Source organism: Globicephala melas, chromosome 11 (assembly GCF_963455315.2).
Source record: "Globicephala melas chromosome 11, mGloMel1.2, whole genome shotgun sequence".
Lineage (NCBI taxonomy): Eukaryota > Metazoa > Chordata > Mammalia > Artiodactyla > Delphinidae > Globicephala > Globicephala melas.
In genome coordinates, this window is record NC_083324.2 from 7,464,832 (window position 1) to 7,480,421 (window position 15,590).

Genomic DNA, 15,590 nt, shown 5'->3' on the forward strand with positions numbered 1-15,590 from the left:
TTCAATAAAGGTTGGTGACTAACAGTCCTACTTCCATTCCAACCAGGGCACATAGTAACAAAGGCAACTTTCCCTATGAGTCTTTGCCAGTCAGGACATGAATTGCTAATACAGCCTCCCTTTCCCATCCTCAAATACACACACACACACACACACACACACACACAGACCATACATATACATATGTGTGTATACTAGATAGAAGATTTCAGTTAAGTAATACTCTCACCGTACTGTAAAAGCTGCCAATAAATTGATAATATTGACGGAAATCTTTTACCAGCATTTCTTTATGTTAACCTGGTTTGAGTAAATCTCCCTAATATTTGGTGAAGAGAATAAGATATTTTAAATACATGGTATCATTTATCTTCCAGATGTTCTACACTGGGATCTTATTATCCTGAGGTTACACATGCGATAACTTACAAGGTATAATCCAATCTAGGGATAGAAAAACAAAGTCAATAATTTTAAAAAAATCTGTTTTTAGTAGCCTATTTTTCCCCCAAATACAGTATTACACAAAGTTTTAATATAAAGCAGATATTCCTAGTACAAATCTCTTTATTTAATTCAAGTTCATATTTACTCAGACAATAAACAGAAACAAAGAAGTGGTTTTTATGAAAATCGGAAATATTACTATGTGACTTTTAGCATCTTATTTATTTTGGCATTTTGTTTTGATTGCATAATATTCACAAAATTGATTTAGAGATAAATAAACTAAGAGGAATCACACAGAACTTTTCAATTAAAGTAATACTGGCCAAGAGAAACCGGTAATAAGACTATCCCAAAATAAGTTAAGTTGGTATCAAGTCCATACACCAGTGCTTTCAACTGCAATTCAATTAAAACCCCTGCAAGAGTCACTGGAAAACCAGTGGGCCAGATGATTTTACATGACCCTCCAGTTTGAAAACAACCAATTCATAATAATTTCTCATTTACTTCACTCATCCCCTGCCCCTTCAACCAAGTCCCACCCAACTCAATCACCTACGATTTTGACTCTTTCCTGAATAGTGCCCCGCATCTTTCTTGCTTATTTCTCCTCTTATAAATATGGATATAGATTTCCTAAACTTACTACTTTAAATGTATCTAACCTTTTTTTAACCATTTCTGCTGTTATCTGTACACTGTCTAGTTCCTTCTTTGTCGTCCTGGGAATACTGATCCCTGACTTGAGATCTCTCTCTTCCTCTGTAAAGACAGATGTAAAGTAACTATTTAGAGAACAATGCTATTTCTTTTTTTTGTATCAGACTTTTTAAAGTACTCAGTGAAATTTTTTATGTAGACCCAAAATAATCATTGCTCAAGTATTCAGAAAGGTCTGCCACACATACCTGCATTGTCTTTGCAGATACTAGAAGAATTACTATTCTCATTACTTTGGTATAGGTGCTGAGTTCTAGTCTCTTGGGGTACAGATGATGTCTGGGTCATCCCTTCTTCCAAGGCTTGCTTTATCCAGCGCTATAATGGGAAAAGAATCAGGGAATTATCAATAATCATTTAAAACTATTTAGGTCACCTATTTTAAATGCATTAACCAGGTCATTACATATCAACTGGTGAGAGATGCAATACAATGCATTCATTCGGGTCCACAGTCAAGTAGTTTTTGTCTTGTGTTTCAGCATTCTAGGATAGTGCCCCATCAATTCCTTTTATGGGGCATAACTGAGAAAACCTGGATTACACATAATGAAGTCCCACAAAAAAGCCCAAACCAATAAAAAAAAAAAAAGATTACTATTTAACTTTTCATATTGCTTAGAATGGGATAAATGGGAAAAGATAAGGAAGAAATCTTAGCATTTATTTAAGAGAGACTCTGATCACACAGGATGAAACTAGCACATAAAATAAGTGCATAGAAGGAAGATAAAAGATCTCTTAAGAGTTGTCTGCCCTGTGTTGGGCATATCTGAATAATCGAAAAGATTCACAAGAAAACTTTGGATGAGGATAAACAGCTCTTCACTACAAGTACCGAAATGCTTCCAGAAAGTCTACTCTCAGAATATCCTCTGAGTTTTCCCTCCTTGTTAAGTAGTTTGGTTAAATTATGCATGAATAATACAAATCATCACCTGAATAAATGACCTTATGCAGAAATCAAAAAGGCAAAAAAAAGTAAAAAAAGAGCTCTCTAATCAGTCATTTTTTGTTGTGAATAATGGAATCTAAAATGATGGAAATAGATTTTTTGTCAGAAAGTCTGCAGAGATTAGCATAATAAGATTATGCATCCTGTGGAAGAGAGAAAATTTCTTACCTGTAATTGTGTTCTCTTAAGATACACAGTTGTAGGTTGCTCACCACTCTGTGGCTCTCCTGCCCTGACATAAGACAGATCGAATTTTGATAAACATCAATTTCTGAGTCAGACCCTATCCCAAATAGGAAGAGCAAAGGTGATTATAACTTTACACCTTTAGAAAACCAATATTACAGGTAAGTAAATATTCTCTTTACCAAAGAGAGAAATTCTAATAGATTTACCCTCTTAGAAACTTAGGAAATAATGTGAGAAAACCAGAACATGTGGTCTGCCAAATGAAAGCAAGAATAAAATTATGAACATGAGGGGGTAAAGAGTGAGTAAGTACCTAAGAAAGACAGCTCAGCATCTATTGAATCACATCAGCATTTTAGGATTTGATCAGGTCTCTGAAAAGCCAAAACAAGACCAAGAATGAACTAACTCTCCTACATACAGAATACTGATATAAAGATGAAAACTGTCAGAACCATAGCTCCTTACATAGAAGAGACCTCAGAGGTTACCTTGTCTTAACGCACTCATTATACAGATGGGGAAAATAAGGCCAGGAGGCCAAAAAGAGTGAAAATCCTTTGTTATAGATACCTTATTACATACAAGTTTTTCATCAGAGCAGATGACAGGACTCATTTGGGGTCACTGTCCTTTCTTCCTAGAGAAGTCAATTTCTTATATTTCCAGTGTCAAATAGACGCACCCATAAAAGAACTTACACTCTGGATCTGATGACTACAAAAAGGGAAAGTAAAACCAGGACAAGGGCATTCTAAGGAATAAGATGCTGCTTTGGTTAGCTTAAGGTCGAACACAGCAACATGATCAAACCCATTCCTCCCTGACCCTATATGTACGTCTACACAATATTTCAGGGCCTGTAAAGAAGGAACATGAACAGCTATTTGTATCTAACAAATCCCAATCACCCCTACAGATAATAAATTAACTTTAGACAACCCCTCTCCCCAAGTTCTAGCTACAGTTATTAAGGTCAAAAGAACATTTCTCCCTTCCCTGAAAGTCTGTGTTGAAGAGATTTTTAGGAAGCTCAGAGATGGGCAACAGAAATGTCTTAAAGGGTCTCATTACGATGGGGAAAGAGAAAGGAATTAATTTGGGTTTTAGGGTCCAAAGACCTGGATTGAAACTTGGCTGTGTCTCTTACTAGACGCCTAACTCTGGGCCAGTTACTGAACGCTTCTGAGCCAAAGCTTCTGGATCTGTAAATTGAAGCAATAATCCCAGCCTCACAGGGTTATCATGAATGGTGAGACAGTGTGTGTGAAGAAAGCTTGTAGCACAGTACTGGGCACACATGTTCAGTGAGGACTAGTTCAACTGAATTTCAGTGCTATGTACAGAGATATACAGATTAACAACACTCTAGTGCACATCATGAAATATCAATGCAAAACAGTGTTTCATTTTCAGTCTGAACGGGAAACCAAATGCCCACACATATTATGCCTACAAGGTAAGTTTAGAGATTTAGAGAGAGCAAGGAGGGATACTACCGAAAGGCTTCTTAGCCAGTCATAAATGCTTCCATTCTAAAATAACAAGTGAAGTAAAATCCAACAAAAGACATGCTATAACATGCTAGTTAAGAACTGTGAATCAATTTAATTTAGAAACTACAGAGACATCACAAAACATTCTGCCAAATACTCTAAGAATCTGGGTGCAAATATACCCATGCAGCTTTATACTGTTTTAAACTTATGAAGCTTTTATCTCCTTTAATCAGATATGAAAGAGTAAGCCTATTAAGAATGTACACTGTTCTAACTAATCCCATGGAGGATGGTTGTTTTCATCTGTTTAAATTATATTCTTCTCTGATGGATTTTCAGAAATTTATTACAATTTTGTTTTATCATGGAAATCTTCTTAGGTCCTGTACTATATGAGTACTTTCTAACCAATCTAAAAAATCTTCTCCTTCCCCATCTAGGATAAAGCTGAGTTCAATTTCTATATAAGGCCCAATTTCATTAATTTTGTCCCATAAAAAGTTACAGTCTTGTTGTGTAATATAATCTTGATACATTAACAGCAACTATTAAATCTGTGATTAAAACTTAATTTTAAAAGACCCAATTTAAGTAAGATAATTTGATATATAAGTCAGCATACATAGCCTGAACTCTTCCCAAAGACCAATATGACACAAATAGATAAAAGTGCCTGAGCAGAGCCTGTATAAAACAAGACTAAGGATGGTCAGATACATGTGGAGAATATAACACGGACATGAGTTAAGTATTTCTAACTGTTGCCAATGGCGACACAAAGATGAGATACAGATATAAGTCCTAAACCATAACCAGGTAAAAAGAGCTCTAAGAAATGGATTTTCTATCAGATTTGAAGTCATATTTCTACACGTTTTCGATTTTCACAGAACTCTGCTACTTGGAAAAAAGCAAGATGGGAATAGAAAGATTATAACCCAGCATCACAATGATCAAGGCAGTATTTTAAGAGGCTAGTCCGTACTATTTACAATTCAGACTTCACTATTACTCTGTATTAATAATTGTTCACCCTTCTTAAAGGACCAAAATAAGAAATTCTATTATCTGACTTGGTAAGATGCTTCAGTAGTTAACATCCTAGGAAATCTAGTACTGTGTCTAGCCAAAGACAGAACAAAAGGAAAAAGTCTATTTCATATATATTAAACCATCTCTTGACTTGTTCCTCCAAACTAAAGACCATATTTACAGCTTCTCTAATTGTTCAATACTACTCTGAAAATGTAGTTAAAGATTCTGAGCTGTTACTCTTAATGAGGGACTGAGCTAAATGTAACAGGAAGATTAGTTTCGCATGCCATACCACAGTTAATGCCCTTCTCCAATTATTACAGAATTAGGTTAATCATAATGGTCATTAAATGGCAAATACTTTTTTTTCCTTCTCAGATAATTTGTAAGATCCAGGATAAGTAACTTGGTATAATAAAAGATCCCCAGAGACCCAACTTTCCTTTATCACTTAGGCAAATTTCTAGTCTTATTTTCTTCTTAAGAAAGTTGTCACTGTTTTCACTTCTGACACCTGAAAGTTATGTTAGTCCATCATCCACAAACACTTCTGGCAAAGATCTCATGGTCAAATTTCTCTTTAGGAGTTGTTCTACTTGGTAATTTCCCCTAAATAAACCAGTAAGTGACTCAAACACTTAGGTAAGATTAGGAAAAGACTTTCTTCAGTGTATGCTGCTCATTCAGTGGTAGTACCCTTCCTTTGTGTGCAGATCCCTGTTGCCCTCCTCCCCTCCATATCCCACACCACTTTGGCTCATCTTTTATGCCCCCTCCCCCCAAGAAATAGTATCTGCTCTTTGGGAAAAGAGAAAAGCTTTAAGTTTGGAGGAGTCAGGGAAGACCTGCCTGGAGTTGGAGACTTCATCACATCAAATAATCTATATGCAGCATCCTCATGTACGTGATGCCAGTGGAGGAGGGCAATGGCAGACACTGAGGAAGGCAGCCTGAATCCAGATCTGAGGATAAGAGAAAAGGGTGTTCCAGGGAACAGACTCTACCTCAAAAGAAGACCAAATGAAAGGGTGTCCTATACTTCTAGAAACACGAAAATGACATTATAGGTCTGAGGGAGTGATCTATTCTTGAGAGACACCTTTGGAAAATATGCAGGGCTTCTGGGAACTAAGAAAGAGCATTCCAAAAACAAACAGCCATCAAATACTACTGTCACTAGATCCAAAAACAATATATAACTAGAGAAGAGCGAGAGAGAGGCAGAGAGAGAGGCAGAAAGAGGGAGAGAGAGAGGGAGAGAGAGAGAGAGAGAAAAATTTTATAGTGGGTTCCATAATCACTAGGGAATAAACAGTCCAACTTGTCATTTGATCAAGGAAAAGGAATTATGCCAATTGTAAACAGGACTTTTCCTCTACTCTCAGTCAAATGATAACAGTGACTGAATTAATCCAAAACACAATTCAATCATTCTTTAACTTGTACAACAGTGCTCTAGAGTACCTGGGGCCCAATCTCACACAATAATCACAAATGGACATGTTAACCAATATCACAGGAGCACACACAGAACACCCCTCCCTACCCAGTCACCAACTGCTATGTGCTCTCAACTCAGTAACCACAAGGGCTCTCAGAAAAGACAACAGTGAATACTCACAAACTGAGCACCAAAAATGTAGTATACATCCCACCTTAGTCTCACTGACTCTTGATGCGTCAGTATTTGTGGTTGAACAACTAACTCATTATAAACTCATACGGGCAGAGTGTGGCTATCTAGAGAACGTGTTAGATATGTCACCAGTACTGGAATCCTAGCTTAAAAGAAAAAACCGCGTAAACACAGACATACCTTTTTACAGGAGCTGAACATGCCATCAGGCAGAAGCGGCCTTCGACGCCTCTCAGGGATAAAGGGTGAGCCAAAGCGAATGTAGTGTTTGGGGGTGGTGCAAATTAACGGGGAATGGATAAGACCGGGTAACATGTTCAGGGTCGTTGCCAGTACAGTTGGGTCCGTGGTGATACGTAAAGGGCACTCAACAGGGCACTCTTGCTTCTCTGCTTTGTCATTCAACCACTCTGTAACTAGATACTAAGTTAAAAAAGAGACCATCAGTTGATGCTGCAGATGCAAAAGCCAGAGGAAGCAGTGTAGCTCACAAACACAAACCTCATCTAGAAACTAGACAGAGGTAGATATAGCAGCTGCAGAGAGTATGAATCGCACATTCAGAGCACAAGGGTATCTTCTTTCACCCTCTCCATGAGCACTATGGAATGATTTCAGCTCAGCAATTTAAACTCTGCCTAAAAATTATGCGAACAAAAGTAAGGCAGCAGGATGACCTCAGCCCTATGTGTCTAAGCATTTTATCTAAAACTTTCAATCTAATAAATCTTAGATTATTATTATTATTTTTTCCCCTGGGGATTACAGGTCCTTTCACTTTACTAAGCCACAGCTTTCGGCAGACTACACTTAACGAAGATGTACTTGTAACTTACCTTTTTGGTTTTGGGGTATTTAGATGCAGCACGGTTGACATGGGATCCAGTAACTGACACCACAGTTGGGTCAGACCCTGTTAATTGCCTGTTTTCTCCTGAACTGTCTACATTTCCAGCTTCAGTAGGAGTTACTGAGCTGTTATTTCCCCCCTCTTCCAAGGCAGCTTGTGATAACTCTGCCTGCTGTGCAATGGCCTGCTTCTGACGCTTTAGTCTTTGGGCTGAACTGGTCCGGTACCGAGAAATTCGACTCTTCGGTCGGGGCCTAGAAGGCTTTGCTGGAGGTGGTTTGGGGACTGGTTTTTCGGCAGCAACATCCTATAACAATAGCAAAGTTAACTGCTTACCAGAAATTTCTTATCAGCAAACATTCTATCCAGCTTCCTATTCACTTTAAGCATTCTGAATGTTTACTGGTGAAAAAAGTGAGCGTTTAAAAACATTAATTTCAAATGTAATCCTTATAAAATTCATACATTTAAATCAGCTAAAAAGGCTACAGGAAGATGTCTCAGTTATTTCTCTTTCTAATAAGTATTTATAAAATAGGTCTAAAGACAGCTGAAAGTAGCCACCTAATTTTAGGTTCTTAGCAGGGAAGGTAATTCTTCCTTTGTCTCTTTCCCCAGATACTAAGGTTTTAGCTTAAGGCTTAGAATCTATGGCTAAGGTAGGAAAAGGAACGAAGAATTAATTCTGAGAATCTTATGAAAGGTCAGGTACATGACAGTGCTACACAGAGAGCCAAAGAGAAACCACATGATTTTTATGAACTCACCACCAACAATATCTGGCAGAAATTGTAGAAAGTCCCATTCTAGTCTGAGAGTATCTAGTCATTCAAATTCTGTCTCCTTGAATCCCACGAATCAGCTGACTGAAAATAGTCTTACTTACTGCGAAATAAGGCAAAGCTGAAAATGCTGACACTAACCATTCCAAAAGCTAGGTAACTGATATTAGCAAAAGAAAGACCGACTAAGACCTGGAGTCTTTTCATCTTACCCCTGCTTGGGAAGACCTCCGGGTGTTCACTCCAACACTCTGTGGGTTGCTTGGGACGGCAATGTTTGAAGCAGGGTTGCTAACTTCAGATTCAGGGGCTTCAGTTTTTGTCTCCTCTCCCACAGGAGTCTCTGAGGTGGTGGTAGTAATCTCTATGTCAGAGTTGCTCTGTTCCAAGGGCTGATCCCGCCGCTTCTTTCTTTTTTCTAAGTTTTCAAAAGCATGCATGATGGCTTCAACCTTCCTATCTTCCCGGGTCTAGAAAGAAATAACATTAGCATAGAAGGAAGCCTCAACCAGGAGAAGGGAACAGCTTTTCCAAAGTATTATTAATGGAAATTGATAGATATTTATAGAAAATACTAATAAGATAATATATATATCTTTGAGAACATAAGATAAAAACTAAAAATTTTTCATCTTAAATGTTGCAAAGAGTTGTAAAGAAAGGCAAGGTCAAACCCAAGCTTTTCAAAAAGGGTCAGCTATTTTGAAACTTTTTAATACAAAAGAAAAATAGCCATCAAAACCAATTTTTCTCTGTATTTTCAGAGTTCAAAAAAAAAAAAAAGTCAAGCAGATTTTCTTAAACAGCTTCTCAGGGACAGAAATAAACATGACTGATTTCAGCCATAAAGCAGAATTTTTGAATCCATATGACTGAATGTTGTGTTTGTTTTTTAAATGTCAAAATTCACACAACAAACTTAGGAAATTCCTAAGTTAGAGTAAGTAGCCTAAGGATATTTTGTTCCATTAAGACAGTTTTTTTGCAAATCAAACCGTTAGTAAGAAACCTCTTAAAACCATCATCTGGTAATAGTCATTAGAGAACTACGTGTGTCTGTGTAAAAAATCGTAATAAAATCTACTTTATAGAAAAAGCCCACACTGTGACCTAGAGGTGATGGCATAGTAACTTACTGAAGAAATGAGATGATATAAATTCAGAAGACAAGGGGTTTACATGCTATAGGTAACATGAGTCAGCAGGAACAAAAAGACGTTAGAAGGTACTCACCCTCTTGCTATGAGCTGGGTTCTCCTGGTCATCTGTAATCTCTTCTTTCTCTTCTTCTGCTTTTTCTTCTGGATTGTCTATTGCCTTTAAGACAGAGTAAATACTCAGCTGTATTCTTAAGCTCTAAGAAAACTCAATCCCTGTTTTTTGGCTCGTAGCTTAAAACTCTCTAGAAACAATTTCTAGTGCTTTATAGTGTTACTCATGTGGGGCTACATAGTAAACACAGATGATAAATCTCATTCACTGGACTGAAACCTGATAAGTACCTGAATGGATGTTCTTGACATTGTAAAAAATAATAAAAAGATAATGAATGAAAGCACACCCACCTTGATATGAAGCTTATTAAGTGTTAATATAGATTCCCTACATAAAACAACATGTGGCAACCTGAGATCCTCTTCATCTGAAGAGGATCAACACCAAAGCAACAGCCTCTGACCAGGGGAGATTACCTCATGGTCACTGGATACAATTACTTTCTCAGGAATTTGCTCTGGCTGCTGGTTGTTTTCCTCTTCTGGAGCCTCATTTTGCTGCTCCATCTCTAGCTCTTTCCGTCGTGCTTTTCTACGTCTTGTCTCTGCTCCGATGGTGGGCAGGCTTGGAGGAGGTGGAAGTGGCGGTTCTGCAGCACTGGGATTCCTTTTCTGTATAGGGCAATTCCGGTTCCCCTTGTGACATGCACAGTCCACTTTATAATTACTGCTCCAAAGAAACAACCAAAAGTGCCTGTTTCAGTACCCCTGAATATCAGTTATATTACCCATTCATTCTCTTGTAATATTAGTATAGTAATTTACTCTAGTTTCATCTTTGAACAAGGTAAATAGTCATTAAGAAAGTCCGATAAATACTTTCAACATTCTGTGTTTCTCTATATAACCCCAACGCTTCCCCTATATATGGTCAGTGGAAAGGAAATGAAGTTCCCACTAAATTCAATTCTCCCAACTGTCTACGCTATTTAGTGAATCAGTGACAGACTCTGCAGTGGCCGTACCCTTCTCCATGTCCTCACTTTTATCTACTGATTCCCTACTTATTATTAATACCTTTTCTTCTTGCACCTGTGCCCAAACATCAATTGCCACATAACCCCTGTTTGCCTGAAAGGACCAAGGGAGAAAAGCATCCATTTTACAAAACCCATCACATAATCACCTATGATTTGCCATCTGTTTTTCGGCATTGCCATATACAGCTACATTACATGGCTTGAGTGGATGGAGCAAAGCTTTAAATTCTCATTCTATATGATCCCTGGTACAAGTGCTGTGTGCATAACAATAGATGCTACTATAATTTCTACGTGTGTTTCATACATACACTTTTTGTTATGCTTGCTACATAGAGGCAGAGGCCAAAACACCCTTGGTTAGAAGATTGGTAAGCAGTATCACACTATGTAGCTGTGTCTCTTAAGAAAACACCCTCAGTCTGTCTTTCCCTCCACAATTTCTAGGCAGAAAATGCATTACTCATGGAAAGATTAGGTTTAAAAAAAAAAAAGCAGCAAATGGCAAGGCACAAAAGCAGACTGAACAGAATAGCTTAATCTGTAAGACAAGCAATTCATGTTAGGAAAGGTTGTGGAAATCTTACCAGTTACTGTACTCATAGTCAAATGCTATGGTGACCTCAGCATCCTTGGTGATGGCAGACACAGCATAGATACAGAGGTGAATCATCCCATCTGCAATCATGTGTCGCACCTGTGTGAACAAGGCTTATGGTTATGATTTATCAAAAAGACCAGGAACTCTCCATAAGAGGGAAAAAACCTTTTACCAAAATGATATCTCCTCACTTAGAGTTAATGGTAGTCTGTCATTTAACTCCATCATTTCATCTGAAACTATCACATAGTAATTGAACATTTATGATACTTCTTGAAATAAATGAAGAAATCTTGAGATGTTAGCAATCAGGGTCTGCTCTACATCTTTTTTTTTTTTTAAATAAATCTATTTATTTATATTTATTTTGGGCTGCATTAGGTCCTCGTTTCTGCACGCGGCCTTTCTCTAGTTGTGGCAAGCGGGGGCTACTCTTCATTGCGGTGCGTGGGCCTTTCACTGTAGTTACTTCTCTTGTTGCAGAGCGTGGGCTCTAGGCACGCAGGCTTCAGTAGTTGTGGCACAAGGGCTCAGTAATTGTAGCTCGTGGGCTCTAGAACGCAGGCTCAGTAGTTACGGCACACGGGCTTAGTTGCTCCGCGACACGTGGGATCTTCCCAGACCAGGGCTTGAACCCGTATCCCCTGCAATGGCAGGCGGATTCTTAACCACTGTGCCACCAGGAAGCCCCTGTTCTACATCTTAAAGCTGTTTTCAGTTGCACCAGAAAATTAAAATTCCTTAAGTCTATAAGAAAAGCTCTGTGGATTTTCTTGCTGCATTTGATGTGGTTGCACTCATTATGCACCAAATACTGAACTTTAGAAATGTCTAGAATCTCTCTCACAATCCTATTAGCTAAAATCTAAAAAACTGCAACCACACACTTTCGTTTTGACCCAATAATAAAATCTTTTATATGGCAATTCTTTAATATAACATCACTGACTTCTTATCCAGTCTAGCTCTTTCTCTTTAGCAAATGCTAACATGCTTTTGCCCATTTCTGCCTTCTCTAAAGAAAATCCATTCCTTGCCCACATCCTGTGAGAACAGATGCATTATTACTTTTGTTTTTCATCTCTTACAACGAAAGATCATAACCATTATCTACAGACCTTAATCTGGGTGAAGTTTTCAGACTGCTTCTTCAGTTGACTTGTCCTTTTGGTGGTTCCATTCAAAGAGAAATTGCTACAGAAATCTTACCTCTGCATTTGGTGTACATGATCTTCTGATGAACCGAGCATCATTACCGAAAGTACGTGCATCCACACACATCTCTACACCATTGAATTTTGAGTAGAAGAGCACAAAGGGGTATGGTCTAGGGATATAATTAAAATTCCTGTAATTCTCAATACAAATAAAAAGGCCACCCCATGATTTCAAATATGAAGCATATGCTGACAGAAGAAGCAGTAGTCCTTTGCAATGCCTACACTTGGAAAACATCACATGCTTGTCTGCTTCTGATTAAAGAATAAGCACAAAGCAAGGAATGCTTCGCTTGGAAAGGAGTCATCACCACTTTATACGTTAAACAATTTGCAGGTTTATTTGCACTTCTCTACAAATCGCAGAGAGGGGTGAGCTTATCTGAGCTGTAATCTTTTCCCCCAAGAGCATCCCATCAACCAGGATGGTTTTTATAGCCATATGCTCAGCCAGGCCTACTTTAGCCCTTACTACTCAATGAATGATGCTCTTACTTTTTGAAGAAATGTCCATTGACCTCAAATTGCTGCCGTAACATGACTTTGCCTCGATACTCTATTATAAGAGTGTCCAAAGCCAAATCTCTTGCAGCCCTCAGGATCTTCCGGTGCTTCTGAACACGAGTGACTCTTCCCAACTGTAGCTAAATAAAATCAGAATATTAACATTAGATAATATCAACAGCAGCTTAGCAGACATTTAAAATATTTCTTAATTGAGGAAAAGGCACCAATATTTTTAGGTTTTATTTGTATGTTACTTAGCTCGATGATCAGACATTTTAAAATATGATAAAACCTTAGTATTTCTAGGAAACAGGCTCCATCTAGTGAACCTGCCACCCCCCCAATCCTCAAAGACAAAAAAAAAAAAAAAAATCTAAGAAAAATATATGATTAAAACTTTAGTGGCTCTATGTTTAATGTAAGAGTTTAGGTTTAGGTTTCTATTAATCTTAATAACTCCTACTGAGACTATATAAAATTTCCTACCCTAATTTATCTATTTTTAATTAATAAAGATACGTAGTTTTAAAACACGTATCCGAACAGTTTCCAGTTACTGTAACTTGCTTTTAGTTAAAGATGCTCAATAGCTGGCTAATTTGTTATTCTAAGGCCATCTGAAAGAAACAGTAATGCCAAAATATGTCCTTTTCCTGGGTTCTTAAAATCTCAACTACTAGGCTTCCCTGGTGGTGCAGTGGCTGAGAGTCCGCCTGCCGGTGCAGGGGACACGAGTTCGTGCCCCGGTCCGGGAAGGTCCCACATGCTGTGGAGCGGCTGGGTTCGTGAGCCATGGCCGCTGAGCCTGCGCGTCCAGAGCCTGTGCTCCGCAACGGGAGAGGCCACAGCAGTGACAGGCCCGCGTACCGCCAAAAAAAAAAAAAAAAAAAAAATCTCAACTACTTAGGGAGTCTTTAACCCTTGGATCCTTACCTGCATTTGGGAACCAATAACTGTATTATTACAGGCCAATTCAGTCTTATTAATAGTGTCTAAAATAGCAGGTTTGCCCACAAATTCCTTGCTAGAATGTAGATGTTGTTCAAGGGCGTTCTGTACATCTGCACTGTACTGATTAGTGAAGGCTTCTTCATATTGATCAGTCCATAGTCTTATCCGATTTTCCCATCCCTCAGTTGTATTCTCATCTAAATTCTGTGCTTCAGAAGGAGAATTCTGTAGAGAACAAAGGTCAAGTAGGTTAGGAGAGTCCATTAAAGGGCATGGGTGGGTGGGTGGGGTGGGGCGGGCTGAATATCCAGAGAAGATTAGTTTTCACTTGGCAGTTGGTGTGCCATAAGAGTAATGGCCTGGGAGTCAGGATCTGGCTTCTATCATGGTTTCATTACCAGTGAGCTGTGAGGTTCAGCTTCCTCATTTATAAAGTGAGAAATTAATCTGGATTGCAATTCCATCCCATCACTGTCATTTTATGACCATTTTTAAGTCATAAAAATCAAACTTATCAGAAGAATGACATCAAGTTCATAAGAAAATCTTCATAAAAATGAACAATACAGACACCTTAAAATATCCATATTGCTTAAATTTCAATACTTATCAAACAACAGTGTGCCATCTCAAATTGGTAGTTTTACTAGCATCCAGGAGAATGTTTTTGTGCGACTTATTATTTTTAATATACAATTAATACATGTTCATTCTAAAAATACATGTGAACCAAATAAACAAATAAGTAACTCATACTCTTGCCTCCCATAGAAAAAGCTATCATTTGGAGTATATCTTTCTAGCACTCTACTTTTGACATTTTAAAACAGCCACCCTCTGTAGAGGTGAGGTGGGTGGAGGGGCGTGGGTAGGGGCAGTGTAGGAAATGCTGAGAGATACTGTGCTATATCTCTTTCAGAAAACCGCTGCCCTCTATGACAACATAGTACTGAGGAAAGATTATTACATCTCACCAACATCATCCTAAACAGTTTTATATGTGCTTGTGCTATAGAGACACAGCTGAACTCTGATACATGTTCTCCTCCATTGTGTTCAGGACTTCAGGTGTCCTCAGAAAACAAAACAAACGTGTGATGATGTCACACTAGTGACAACAAGAAGGAAAAGACACTATAGTACCAAAGCTACCTGCAAATCCATGTCGACTCTAAACTTGCAAAAACAGGTATGAAAAAATTAAATATAGTTTCCACAAATTACAGAGAAAACATTTATACCCATTATAACAATTACTTTCTTTCACTTCTGTGTCACTAGTTTTGATTGACTATTGTCTACCATCCTTCCCCCAAGGAACAGGGAAATCAAAGGAAAAAGTTAACACCACTGTTTTCCACATTTGTCACTAGAGTCCAAAAGAATGAACAATAAACAAGGGATGTAACAAACACCTAAGGCTAACACACTGAGAACAGACTATCACCAGCTTGAGGTGTCAGTAGCAGCTGAGCAACAGAAAAGTACAAAAGCTGAGGCTTAAGGGTGTTTATAAGACTGGGGATTAGGGGTGCCCAAATAGTATTCCCAGGTTTAAGCACCCAGCAGTGATCACTGAACTTATAACTTGTTAAACAATGTACACTGGAAGCCTCTGCCATAGTTTTAGCTACTGTTCACTAATATAGCTGTATACTCTGCTATCCCATTCTTCCAGGTACTGGAGACCCCATCTCAGTGGGTTTAGAGCAGTGGTTCTCAACCAGAGGGGATTTTGCCACCAAGGAGACATTTAGTAATACCTGAAGTCATTTCTGATTAATACACCTGGGTGTGTGTGTTACTGGCACCCAGCAGGTAAATGCTAGGGATGCTGCTACACAGCCGACTGTAATGCGAAAGACAGCTCTGATCCCTGCAAAGAATTATTTGGTTCAAATGTCAACAGGGTCGAGGTTGAGAAACCCTGGTTTAGAGCAGTCT

General features: G+C 38.3%; 1 protein-coding gene across 20 annotated transcripts in view; it reads right to left on the bottom strand.

Moving 5' to 3' along the window:
• The window catches only part of SETD5 (SET domain containing 5), an 82,198-nt gene that overhangs the window by 19,408 nt on the left and 47,200 nt on the right, over window positions 1-15,590 (bottom strand). For 14 of the 20 annotated variants that reach the window (XR_011377816.1, XM_030840792.3, XM_060308439.2 and 11 more), the window contains 10 exons: window positions 13,629-13,871; window positions 12,684-12,832; window positions 12,181-12,298; window positions 10,958-11,067; window positions 9,808-10,060; window positions 9,350-9,433; window positions 8,329-8,586; window positions 7,321-7,641; window positions 6,665-6,907; window positions 1,359-1,488 (listed from right to left, as the gene is read on the bottom strand). Coding sequence is in view for 19 of the 20 variants with exons in the window: in XM_030840792.3 (XP_030696652.1) it covers window positions 1,359-1,488; window positions 6,665-6,907; window positions 7,321-7,641; window positions 8,329-8,586; window positions 9,350-9,433; window positions 9,808-10,060; window positions 10,958-11,067; window positions 12,181-12,298; window positions 12,684-12,832; window positions 13,629-13,871 (1,909 nt within the window). In the remaining variant the exon portion in view is untranslated. The remainder of the gene's footprint in view (window positions 1-1,358; window positions 1,489-6,664; window positions 6,908-7,320; window positions 7,642-8,328; window positions 8,587-9,349; window positions 9,434-9,807; window positions 10,061-10,957; window positions 11,068-12,180; window positions 12,299-12,683; window positions 12,833-13,628; window positions 13,872-15,590) is intronic. The other 6 variants (XM_060308443.1, XM_060308444.2, XM_070046595.1 and 3 more) reach the window with 1 other exon arrangement.